This window comes from Elaeis guineensis, chromosome 15 (genome assembly GCF_000442705.2).
Source record: "Elaeis guineensis isolate ETL-2024a chromosome 15, EG11, whole genome shotgun sequence".
NCBI classification, from domain to species: Eukaryota; Viridiplantae; Streptophyta; class Magnoliopsida; order Arecales; family Arecaceae; genus Elaeis; species Elaeis guineensis.
Genome location: NC_026007.2, coordinates 66874033 through 66887053, shown reverse-complemented (window position 1 = coordinate 66887053; position 13021 = coordinate 66874033). Strand labels below are relative to the sequence as shown.

The 13021-nt window shown below is 38.2% G+C and overlaps 1 protein-coding gene across 3 annotated transcripts; it reads left to right on the top strand.

The window, feature by feature from the left end:
- The first annotated feature begins 1648 nt into the window (after positions 1-1648).
- On the top strand, positions 1649-11918 carry LOC105058434 (uncharacterized). 3 transcript variants are annotated; one of them, XM_010941370.4, is made up of 2 exons: positions 1649-2943; positions 11632-11918. In XM_010941370.4, exons 1-2 carry the CDS (start codon positions 1742-1744, stop codon positions 11636-11638), a joined length of 1209 nt encoding a protein of 402 aa, XP_010939672.1. In that variant the 5' UTR covers positions 1649-1741; the 3' UTR covers positions 11639-11918. The 3 variants fall into 3 exon arrangements, with proteins under 3 accessions (XP_010939672.1, XP_010939673.2, XP_010939674.1); XM_010941371.4 differs by lacking the exon at positions 11632-11918 and adding an exon at positions 7212-7469; XM_010941372.4 differs by lacking the exon at positions 11632-11918 and adding an exon at positions 7145-7469.
- The last annotated feature ends 1103 nt before the right edge of the window (positions 11919-13021 follow it).

The following is a 13021-nucleotide window of genomic DNA, read 5'->3' as shown; positions in this document are numbered from 1 at the left end:
AAGTGCCTAACCAGCGAGCCCAAGCTCAAGCTTGGAGCTTTGTTTGGACGAGAAATTCTTTGTGCACAGCCTCCTCCGGTGTGGAAAATCCAATGTAAAGTATACCGCCTTATCCAATTGATCCACGTAGCTACTGCTTCCAAACGCACACTCAATACTAGCAAGTTGGCTTTTTTGTTTAAAAATTTTATATGATAAAAATATTTTTTTAAAATTTATGACATCCCTTCATAAAAAAAAAAAAGATAATGAATATATATGAAAATAATATTATGGCATCCTTTCTTAAAAATAATATTATTCATTTACAAAAATTATGACACTCTTCTTGAGTTTATTATTTTATGCAGGGGTATCATAATTTTTGTGAAGGGATGTCATAATTTTTAAGAAGAATGTCATAATTTTTAAGAAATATATTTATAAAATTTTTAAATAAAAAAGCTGACCTACTAATATTAAATGTATATTGGGAAACGGTGGCTACGTGGACTATCGGATAAGATGGTGCCCTCCATGTCAGATTTTCTATACTGCAGATGGTGCACAAAGAATTTCTATTGCTTGGACAATGCACTTTAGTCCAATATAATGCAAGCTTGGGCCATTTGCCTCCCATGTACTTAATTTGATATTTTGAAAAAAAAATATTTTGATACATATTAAAGTTTTCATAATTGAAATACTTAGGCAAGGAGGGGGAAAAAGGGCTGAAAATTATCGAATAGTAGTATTTTTATATCTGTATTTATTTTATTTAACGAATATGGATATGGATAGATGTTAGTCCAATGCAAAAATTTATATCCATATCTTTTTTTAAAATGGTTATAGATGCAAACTGGGTATCTGAATTATGAATTGAAATACGAATATAAGTTGGGTGATCGAATATTATGATCATAGAATTAAAGATATTATAAATAGGTTATAAATCAAATTAATAATATATTAATATAATTATTTATTTTTAATTTTTTTTAAATATTATATAAAATAGATATTATCTGATCCACTTCCACCGTACATGAAATGGTGCATAGGAAGAATATGGGCATGGAATTCAAGCTATAATAAAATCCTATATAGAGAATTCATCATGACATATGATGTCATTTATAATTATTTGTTTGACCTATGTTACATTTGAAATGCTAATTTGGAGAGAAAGTAACTAGAAAGATGTCAAAAATGTCATGCACCAGATGATCACTTACAGCTAAACATTGTGCATTAACTTAAAATAATTGGGATACATAAGATCATCAAATCAAGGCAATCTTTTTGTTTTTTGAGATGTTTGAGTGCAACTTACATGCCAATTGATAACTGCTCATTTATTTTCACTAACTTTGATGGAATTACAAAAAGAAGACTAGACTTTAAGATGTCAAAGAACAAAACAATACTCAGAAAAATATGGCTAGCCCAGCAACTGCAATTACAAATTTCTAAGCACCTTTTATTATTTGGAGATGACGTCTTTGTAAACTACGAAGGCCCATTCGTAATCCACTTGCTAGCCCCGTCCGCTAGCCCACCTAACGGTTGGCCACGTCCTACATTCGGCCCATGATCAACGATCAACAGTCCTGATCAGTGTCGCAAGAAACCGTTTCTTCCTCTCCCTTCCCCCCGCATACCCCCCCACCCCCACCTCTCTCTCGTTTCTTCTCCTCCCTTTTCCCCTCGCTTCTTGTCCAGCCTCTCCCTCCAAACCCTGCATCGTTTCCCATAAAAAATGGCCGACACCGAGCCCTCCTCCCCTTCCTCCGCCGCCTGCGCCGACGTCTCGTGCGCCGCCGTCTGCTCCACCTCCACCTCCGCCACCGCCACCGCGGCCGAGGCGAGCCCGCCACCGTCGGTGTGCTCTGCCTGCGGCGGCCCCACCGCCTCCGTCGCATCTCCACCTCCCTGGACCGACGCCTACAACCCGCCGGCGTACCGCCCTATCCGCTTGCCGGCGATCAACGCCCCCACCCAGACCAACGCCATCATCCTCGCTCCCGTCCCCCAGCCCCTCCCCGTCCCCCGCGCCATCCCTCCCTATGACTTCGAAACCCCCACCAAGCGCATCTCCTCCCCCGATGACATCCGCCGCTTCCACTCCTCCGCCGCTGGCCGCCACTTCCTTGGCTTCATCGCTGCCCTCTCCCACTCTGTCCGTGGCCACAAGATCTCCGACCCCGTTCCCCCCCTCTCCCAAACCCTCACGTCCCTCCTCTTCCTTCTCCAAACCCTAACCTCCTGGATCGACGAGATTCCCCCCCTCCCACATCCCGCCCGCTACGGCAACCCCGCCTACCGGTGCTGGCACGCCCGCCTCTCCGCCGAGGCCCCCGCCTTCCTCTACCCCATTCTTACCTCCGACGAGCTCCTTCCCGCCGCCGACGAGCTGCTCCCTTACCTTCTCGATTCCTTCGGCAACGCCTTCCGCATCGACTACGGCACCGGCCACGAGACCAACTTCGCCGCCTTCCTCTATTGCCTTGGCCGCCTCAGCCTTATCAGGGAGGAGGACTACCCAGCCCTCGTCACCCGGGTCTTCGTCGCCTACCTCGAACTCATGCGCAGGCTCCAGACCACCTACTCTCTCGAGCCCGCTGGGTCTCACGGTGTCTGGGGCCTCGACGACTACCACTTTCTCCCCTTTATCTTTGGCTCTGCTCAGCTCATTGATCACAAGTATATGAAGCCCAAGTCGATTCACAACCAGGACATTCTTGATAACTTCTCTCATGAGTATATGTACTTGGCCTGTGTGGCCTTTGTGAAGAAGGTGAAGAAGGGGGTATTTGCTGAGCACTCCCCGATGCTTGATGATATCAGTGCGGTCCCGACATGGAGCAAGGTGAACAGTGGAATGTTGAAGATGTATAAGGCTGAGGTGCTTGAGAAGGTGCCCATCATGCAGCATTTTCTCTTTGGTTCGCTCATCAAATGGTACCATTTCCGTCTTTCCTTTGGCATTTGTTTAAGTGGAAACTTTATGTTCTTTCACATGTGAAATTGCTTCTACCTGCATGATAAAATTAGTTATTTGTGATTATGATATAATGTAGTTTTTGGCTCATTACTATTATTATGGATTTGTTTTGATGGTTTTTGTGTTTGCCCTGCATCAGTGTATGAGCTCAGAATAATGTGAAGATTTCGTAATAAGTAAAGATTTGTTTTGGATGATCTCAGCATAAGATGTCTGCAATGATGAGTTCTTGACCTTGCAAAAAGTTTGAATTTATTAAAATAGGATGTGGGGTAGATAATATTTGTTGTGGTTTGTAAAAAATAATCACACAATACTCAGAGCAGAAGGAGATGTACAAGACAAAAAAATGCTCCTTAGGTGTGTCAAATGAACGTTGGGCCATACTAAGATGGCTGATGTACCAAATGCTAGACACTTTTCTAGAAAACCTCAGTCAACTTAAGTTTGTCACAGAAATTTTCTGCCACGATAACATAATTATTGTAAAAAGGATCTTTTAGAAATGTAGAAAGAAAGCATAAGGGTGGCTTTCAGAAAAGGTGGTTTTGATGCTTTGTTTGAAGAAGAATTGAAATGATGCTTAAGAGAAATGATGCTTAAGAGTACATGACCATATATGAGTTCACAAGTGCTGTTGATGCCCAAAGTCAATTAGTCAATGGAAGCTATGCTTGTATGATGCCGCTGACAGTATGTTTGTAGATTAGCAAATATTCTTGATCATGGGGCTTTGAATTAGTTAATCTTGGAATAATGACATTGATAATGCAAAATCTCAAGTTGGCAAGAAGGGTGGTGCTAGTATATTTTTGCAGACAAAGATAATGTGCATCATGAGGTTGGCTTGCAAAGTCTTGCATCTATGTTAGAAAGAGGTAGAAAGAAGTTAGTTTTTTTTTGTGATTATTGTTGATGAGATATGTTTGATTGATAAAAGCCACTCATATAGGAAATGCTAGCTGAATATTGTGGCAAGGGTCTTAAAAAAATAAAACAAATAGAAAGAAAAAGGAGGAATGGGAGGTTGATTCTCATGTAAAAGAAATGATTTGTCATAAAGTTGTTTGAATATTTAGGCAAAGAAGATTAAAATCATCAAGATAGGATCTAGTATTCGGTGTAGGATAAATTAACAAATGATAGTGCAAGTATCTTGGTGTTTGCTTGGTGTGCAAGGAAAGCCACTTAAACATAGGTAACCAACCACGGAGATTGGGAGAACAACTTGTAACATGATTAGAAGCAATCAATTTGCAAAATTGGAAAAAGAATGACATCAAGATAATGAATTGCTTGTTAAGAGGAAGACTGCTCCCATTGAGAATGCTTGATGTTTTAAGATATTAAATACATGATGAAGTTATAGTTATGCATCAACTAGGATGATTTGTACCAAAACTCAATTTTGGGTCCCAACCTTTTTTCTCGGGGCTTGACAACCCTCCCAATCCACGCCCTGCTAAACCCCTGGCCAGGGCGAACTTGGCTTGACCCAAGCAACCCTACTTCATCTATTGCCATTATGCCATCTAGAGAAAGAGAAGGGAGGGGGCGGTAGGGAGGGAGAGGGGTGAGAAGGTGGAGTTTTGTTGGTGGTGGATGGGAGAGGAGATGTAAAGAGGGTTGTAGCAGAAAGGGTTTGTAGATGATGGTGGTGAGGTTGGTGTGACCTAGGGTTTGTACCAATCTAGGTGTGGCAAGACAGGGAAAAGGTGTTTACAGGTGGGGGGCTAGAAAGGAGATCAGATGCAAAGACAAAGGGGGCTGGGAAGGGGATCATATGGAGATGGGCGAATGGGTGGGTGGTGTTTCACAAAATCAATCAAGCGAGGGCCGTGTAAAGTTGGGTTGGGGGTATCTCAGTCAGCAAGGGCTGTTGGGCAAACAAGGTTAGGTGGGTCAGGCCTAAAATGCAAATGTTTAAATAAAATCCATCATTTTAGTATGGTCAACTACAACTCAGGTGTTGAAGGTAAGTTAATGCAAGTTAAGAGGTAAACTCAGCAATTTGATAAGTGATAGAAGGGCATCTGACTAAGTTGTGGAAATTGGAAGTAGTGGTTTCCTTAAAACTTGGGGCAGATGGTAAATGTGCAGAATGTATTTAGATGCAAACCAGAGGTATAAGATTTATATGTCAACTTTGGGATGGCACAAAGCAGTGCAATCCTGAAAACTTAGATATTTTATGATTTTATAATGTTGACATTTTGGGCATATTGATGCAGCTCAACATAGATCAGGGCTGATCTGAATGGGTCTAGGATCGACTTGTTTCCAGATGTTATCTATTATTTCTGAGATAGAATATCTTTTGTTTTCAAATATTTTCTTTCTCCATATGTTGCCATAGACATCTTGAATGGCGAAAAAAAGGAAGAAAATCTATTAAGCCCTCTCTACAACTGGCTGAACCTATGTTTTTGAAGAGAGAGAAAGGGAGGATGCCTTGTAGGATGTGGTGCCTATTTGTCTCTTGCCTAGGAAGGTGGAATAGGTTGCCCGTTCCTCTCTATTATAGTTAGTGGTTGGCTCAACTAGGGGCCCCATAACTTAAATGAAGTTAATGTGGCAATATGAATTAAATTACCATATTTTACTTTAATCTAAACCTAGCTCTAAAAAATAAAATAAAAGCCAAAAACTGTAACTAGAGCAAAATTTTTGTCAAGTTCTTTCTAAAAAAAATCCAGTCTTAAGTTTAGTTATGGCATTTAGATATTGTTTTGACAATTGGACTGGAGGATGACTCTCTAGCTGTTTCATAGGTTCAATGGTCGGACTAGTTCGACCAGCCGGTCAGACTGGTGACATCAGCATGACAGCATGCTGACATCATAAATATATTTTTATTTTAAAAAGTGCAAACTACAAAAAAAAAAGAAAAAAAAGGGAAAAATTATCCAATATATTTATACATTTTACCTCATTTTTTAATAAACTTACACCAAATAAAGCTCCAGACATATAAATCAAGCTTTGTAACAACTACAAATATGTAATATATATATACACACACACACACACACACACACACACACACACACCTTAAAGCTTCATATAACAATAGATATGCAACATTTGTTGCAAGTAATCAATTATAAAATCCTAACAAAATAGTCAATCATTTAATGATTAGATGATCTACAAAATAGACCATTCCAAGTACAATCATAACGCATCATTTTAAAATCCAAATTACAAAGTCACTCCAAAATTTAAACTTAAAACACATCCAAACTCCGAAGTACATTACCCATTAAGTCTACAACATATCTAATAGATTCCAAACAGAACATAAACCATCCAAAATTCAAAGTATAATCACAAACTATCCAAAGCTTCAAGTACAACCATAAAACATCATCTTACAAACCAAAATTGTAAAGTCATGTAAATATAAAATATCCAAAGATCAAGCCAAGAACTTCATTTGAAGCAACCGAATCACTTCTCAAATTCACGGGATGGGGCTAGCCAATCATCGTCATCATTGTGATCACCACCTTTCCACTTCCACCACCAAAAGATGACAGATCAACTCCTTTTTGAATCAGTATCACATCATCATCATCATGTTCATCTTCGCATCCCAAGTTCCAACAAGCAACCAAAAATGAATATAATGCTTGAAATAAAATTTCATTTATTTAATCCCAAAATATCAAATAAGATACTCGATGCACTAATGTCTTGGTGTATTGGAACTCCCTCCCTCATTTGTATTTTCTTGTTTTTTATCAAGCATATCTTCTAGTTCTTCATAATCAATCTGGATTGGGTTTTTTCTCGACTACCCGACCATATCTATGCATTCATAATTGATGGGATCATATTTTCTCTTCTTAGCTTCAACCGTGCAAAATACAATTAACATTCAAAAGTATCGTTACATAAAATATTTGACAAGAAACATGAAGCAAAAAGTAAGAAAAGTGCGAACAAATCATGTATATCTTCAGCCATATTTGCCATATATCCTTAGAAGGTGGGGAGTTTCAAAAACATGACATCATTAAAAGATGGTACAATTGATCACGTTTCAAGTAAAAGCATAGAACTCAAATTTACTCACAAACTAATGAACACATCTAACATTTTCAGATCATCAAAACTATCACTTTTCAAGTAAAAGCATATAGCTCAAATTTTCAGGTGATTCTATTCCTTCTGAATTGCCCTTGCTGTTACAAGCTGATGCCTTGGGCATTGGATTTCCCAGGGAATAAAGCTCTTTCAGATGGGGTGCGGCCATTGATGATCACCAAGGCTCGGCTTCTGTCTAGCATACATGATGCTTGGCTCTACAGCATGATGTAATCTAACTTTCATGTACAGGGATGAACCAAGTTGTCTTGTAGAAGTTCTGCAACCGGCTCTTTTTCTTTGGCATTTGCTCTTCACACACACACGAAAAGGACTACAGATATAAGATGTAATAATTAAATATGAGTTGCACAATTCAGATCTCTTCATACAATTTGTTTGGTGAAAGCATGTTTGGATTCAAGCTGAATCACAACTACATTAAGGCATATATAAAACAGTTGTTTGCTCAAACAAAGAATAAATACATGGATTCTGTTTTAACTAAACTAGAACTGAATGAAGGCTGTGGCCAATCCTACCAAAAGCCATGAAACTGCCATGTTTCTATCAGCAAACAGAATTACAGATGAATGCTTTGTTTATCTTGGGGCCAAAGCCCAAAACAGAGCTGAATAGTTTCAGCAAGCAATTGCAATTATTTCCAATGAAAATACATGAGGAATTAATTATATATAAACAAAGCCTGTACAAAGATAATGAAACCCCACCAATTTCTTCAGGGCTTAATTTATCATCTCAAAAACTTGAGTAATAGATTAACAGAGCAAGCAAGCACAGCAATCAACTATTAAGCTGTGCAGTTCACAAAAACTATTATTTTATAACAATGCATTCCATGGACCAACACCAAGAGCTTGTAAAATCACCATTCAAACCCAAATCAACACATTGGAAACTTGGAAAGTGGAACCTCAAATTAAACAAGAAAAGATCTATACAAACCTGAGGAATGCTACCTGATCTGGATTCTGGAAAGTGGAAACCTCTACTTCACCTCCGCTGCCATCCACCTCTTCTTCACCTCCGCTGCCATCCACCTCTTCGTCACTGGGAGCACAGCGCGCTCAGAGAAGAACTAAAGAAGAGAGAGAGAGAGAGGGGGGAGAGGACCAGAAGAGCCAAAGAAATTTTCTTTTCTTCCACGGCTTTGCCTGTATTGAGTAGTTGAGTCAACTATGTGACCACCCATAACTAACCCCCAAAACCCTAAATCCCTAATTGACCACTTTAAAAAAGAGAGAGGGCAACTCAGAATGGGCAGGCAGGTTCAACCAGTCCATTTGGTTCTACCAGTTGTTACTGATTTTTTCCTAATTCCGAGCCTGTAAAAAACTCAGACCAGAGAACTGTCCAGGTTGAACTTGGTTGAACCAGCTGGTCTGGTCGGAGTTCTAAAACATTGCATTTAAATGGTTGGAATGTGGAGTTTATGCAAGATTAGAAGAGTGAGAACGAATTCTTAAAGTTGATTTTAGTTTCTGTGGAGGAAGTGATGCATTACATGTTTTGATAGCTTATGATTGCTATGCAGATCTTACATCCTCTTCAATTCTTTTAGGTTAGGTGGTTGTCTTGAGGGTTCTTATTACACAGGATTTTAGGGACTTGATTTGTATCTCTATTGTTGAATCCTCAAGCTTGGTGCAAGGAAAGTGAATAAAAAGGGACCAAGGGGATGGGAGACAAAAGAAGCAAAATTTTTTGAATTATTTTATCAAAATTTTTTGTCTTGGAAATAGCTTTACCGCTACATATATAAGCCACGATGACTTCAATCCAATTAAACTAAAATTTAAATTTTAAATGTGTTTTTAATTTAAGTAATCCTAGACCTTGACCGAATGGTAAAGAAAACAACACTATGATGATGATGCCCCTAATCTTGTCACTTAAACTCAAGCCAAGATTTGGCCGTAGTTGAAGTTTAACTGGTGAATAAGTGACTGCAGGTTCATGGTAGGTTATTTTTTCTGATTTTGTGCTCATTAGATAATTAATCAATGCCTAAAGCTTCAATTGCTATATCTTTGATGTTCAAGCTTTCAGTGTCCATACCTTTCTCTTATCAGGTTTTGGTTCCTTTGCTCTTAGAATCATAAATATCTTCTGACACATTTTTTTGATGTGATCAATTGAGCATCTTTACATTGTGCTGCCTACTTATGACATTGATGCCACTTGTCCTACTGTCTCTGCTATGTCTTCTTGGACATGCATTGCCATACTGAAGAAATGATATGGATGATAACATTGCAATTTTATATGATATGACATCAGATGTGGAATTTATATTTGAATTTTGCATAAAGAAATTGTGGTGTGATGGGTTGTAGTGGGTTGAATAAATCCTTATCTAGAGGTGAATTCTTGAGCTTTGGCAAGGGAAAGAGGACAAAAGGACAAGGATTTTTTTGTTGAACTTGAAGTTAAACCATTAATTTTTACTGAACTAATCCTAGCCCTCGAACTAATCATATGGCGTAGAATATAAAGATTATGACCTTTATACCCCCATTCCCCTCACCACACCATTAGTTTGATATAATTTGTTTTAAATGAGTCTCTTTTTCGCAGCTAACGTATTCAAATAATGCATCCTGTATAGCTTCTCAAAATCTTATATAATGTTGTGAACATGGAATCCTTAATCTTAGGTCATGGCTCTAAAATGTTTTGGTTAAAACTTAAAAATAGGAAAAATCCAAAATTAAACTGTAAATATCTATGGAGTTTTACATATCATCAGTGTTTCTAATTGTTCATATTATCATCTGTAAGAATTTTGATAGTCTAGTCCATGAGTTGAAAGCTTGAATATCCTTCAACACCAGAGCCAATCAGGATTGTTGCCATCAAATTTTTGTGGACCGTGGAGCAATTACTTCTATTCTCCTTGAATCTCTTTTCTCTCTTGCATTTCAAATCCCTCGAGAATGGTCAAATTATTAAGTGTGTTAGCTGAAAAATTAAAATCATAAGATTCTTCAATATAGGTCTTCAAAATGTTTTCAGATAGAAAGAATATCAACCAATCAGGTTTCTTAAGGATGTGCAAGTTATGTCATAGCATGAACAATTTCAAATGATTGCAGGAAACAGTAATCATTTTCTTTTTATTCAATCAAAATTGAATTGTTAATTTGAAACGAAGTAAATGAATAATATCTAATGACTGTCATTGAATGTAAAGCTAAAAAGAATGAAAGCAGATGAGTTACTTCTAAGAGGAATGTAAGATCTACGCATGCATATAGGTGGAAAAAAATTGTGTGAGGTGGGTATATTGCACGGCCTCTAAATTTCAGTGGTCACTGATTCAAAAGGTTTCTCTCCACGTTTTTCATCTTTCCCTCATTAACTTGATCCTACTTGCCCTTACCTCCCATCCTGCTAATGCTGCCATCTGCACAGCAATGGCCTATGTCACTGGTTGGCATTGAAACCGATGGAAGAAGAGGTGAGGGAGGAGAGTAGCGAAAGAAGGTGGTGACGATGTTGGTCACTTGAGTCATGGAAGCTGTCATAAAGATGTATCTAGGTGAATCTAAAATTGCTTGATTCACATGATGTCCCTGTCAATGCAAAAGGAGAAATAAACAAAGGATAGAGCTCCATTAGAAGATTCGGAGGTGTTTGTTTTCGAATTTCTTAAAATGAGAATCTTGTTAGCCCTGTTTTGTTTGTGTGGTCCCTTTGGTCTTTATAGATTTTGATCTAAATCAGAACTAGGATAACAGCTCCATTGGAATATGATGCGACCTTACCTTTTCTTTTTGGGTTCTTGGATAATTGTATAACTCGGTGGATATAAAGGGAATAGAGATTCGATGCCCTTCTCAGAGATTGATGAAGTTTGCTGGTTTAATGCTAGATTGAGAAGGTGCTCTGTATAAAGTTTGCACGGATGTTGATTGTTATCTGTCACTGGATGTCAGGACTCCAATAAATTATGCCAACATCTCTTCTGGTGATTTAAATAACAGCCTTTAATGCAATTTTTATGTAATGCATGATCACAAAAAGCTTATTAATTTTATAACTAGTGTGCATTTGGAGAATTTTCTTAGTTTGATGTCTGCTTGATGATTTAGTTAGAGACCATCAAAATACATTAAATTTGTTTTGTTGGCAATTTTGTGCTATAACTTATATTCAATAGTTTAGATTTTGAATTTGGATGGTCCATCAGTGATTTTGAATTGAGAACTCCTTTTCCAAGGACTTAACATTAAACTGTATAGCCCAACTTTTATGTGCATACACAGACACAGACACACGTATGTATGGATGTGTGCATGCATGCTTGTAGAATACTTGGATTTTGTTTTTGGTAGTATGAGATATTGATTTATTGATGATAGAGGAGGCCTTATGGATGCATGCGAACAGCCAAATGCTTTTTTGTATGTGGTTTCTTTGGGACTTGTCTACTTCTGTGTACCTCCTGTACTGCGTATAGACTTGATTTCTTAATTAGCTTTAATGTTAGTTACTTACCTCTAACACGTTATATTCCTGTGCGTACATTACAGGGAGTGAGGTCATCTTCATTAGTTGTACTATGCGAAGGCAGCTTCTGAACGCTCTCCAGGTGTTTCCTAGACGTACAAGAAAATTGATTTGTATAGTGGTGCCATGCTTTCATATGACTGGGTGACTGTAAAACATCGGGGTTGGGCATGAACCTCTCCTTTTGAATTTTCCCCCGCTTTCCTCTTTTAGAATGGGTTGTATGTGAAATGGATGCATGCATGCCTGCACCTCTCCTTTCTTAACAGATGAAAGAATCTTGGTTACTGAAGCTTTGGTCTTTTCTTTATATCCTTTACTGCTTTATCTTTATTTGTATACAAACTTATTCTCTGAGCCTGTTCGATTGAGATGGAAACATTGATATAGACTGCTGAATGTACGAGTACTAACGATTAGCAAACCAAATGCAGGTCCTCTTTGAGCATGGTTATGATGGTTTGTGTGAAAAGCATCGATGGCATTGTGCAAAGCATATGTGATATGGGACAAACAAAATTAGGTTCTGCATGTGATGAACAACAGCACAAAAACATGTCTGTCTTTTTTTGAAAGTGATGAAAGGACCTATATGGAAGAGGCTTTTTTTTTTCTGCTATTTTTTTATATATACATATATTTGAAGAACATGCCGGTACCCTGGTGGGCCTGGAATGGTATAGAGTTTGTGACTTGGATCACTGAAGCCATTCAAATGAATCTGAACTGGAACATTTTAGTGATCTTCATCTCTATTGAAGCTTTTGAATTAGATCTTCATTGTGTTTTAGATAGATAGGGATGGCAAACGGTCGGATATAAGTTTGGACCATTCATTATCCACGCCTATTCCATATTTATCTTGGGATGGGGTGGAGCTGATCACAGATTTAAACTATATTTATTGTTAATTAGGCTTTGGGTAGGGTTTAGGTCTGTCTAAAAATTTGATTTTTTTTGTTTTCAAATTTGATTTGTGTTCGGTTTTAGGATAAATTTAGATGGGGTGGGTTGGATAGATCGGATAAAGTTAAAGAAATTAATTTTTAAATATAAATTATTTTTTAAATTTTAATGATGAAATTTATGAATAGTTATATATATTTGGGATGGATTAGGGTCGGGTTTTGCGGTTCCTTCACCTATGTCGAATCCGTTAACGAGTTATTATATGTATAAATTGCCACTCCTGCGTACGGGGATTGTAAGCCACGCATCAGTGGCAGTAGCAATCCAGACGAGATGACCTTACAATGTGGCGTGTTGGTAGGTAGGTAGGTCAGCAGCACATTTATTCACTCTTCTAGTGTTGCAAACATCCCGCTCATCTCACCTGCCAATTTTGGGAAGGTAAAAAGATGATAAATAAGAGCAGAGTGGGCCCCATTCGAGGAGTTACATGTACCGGTCACA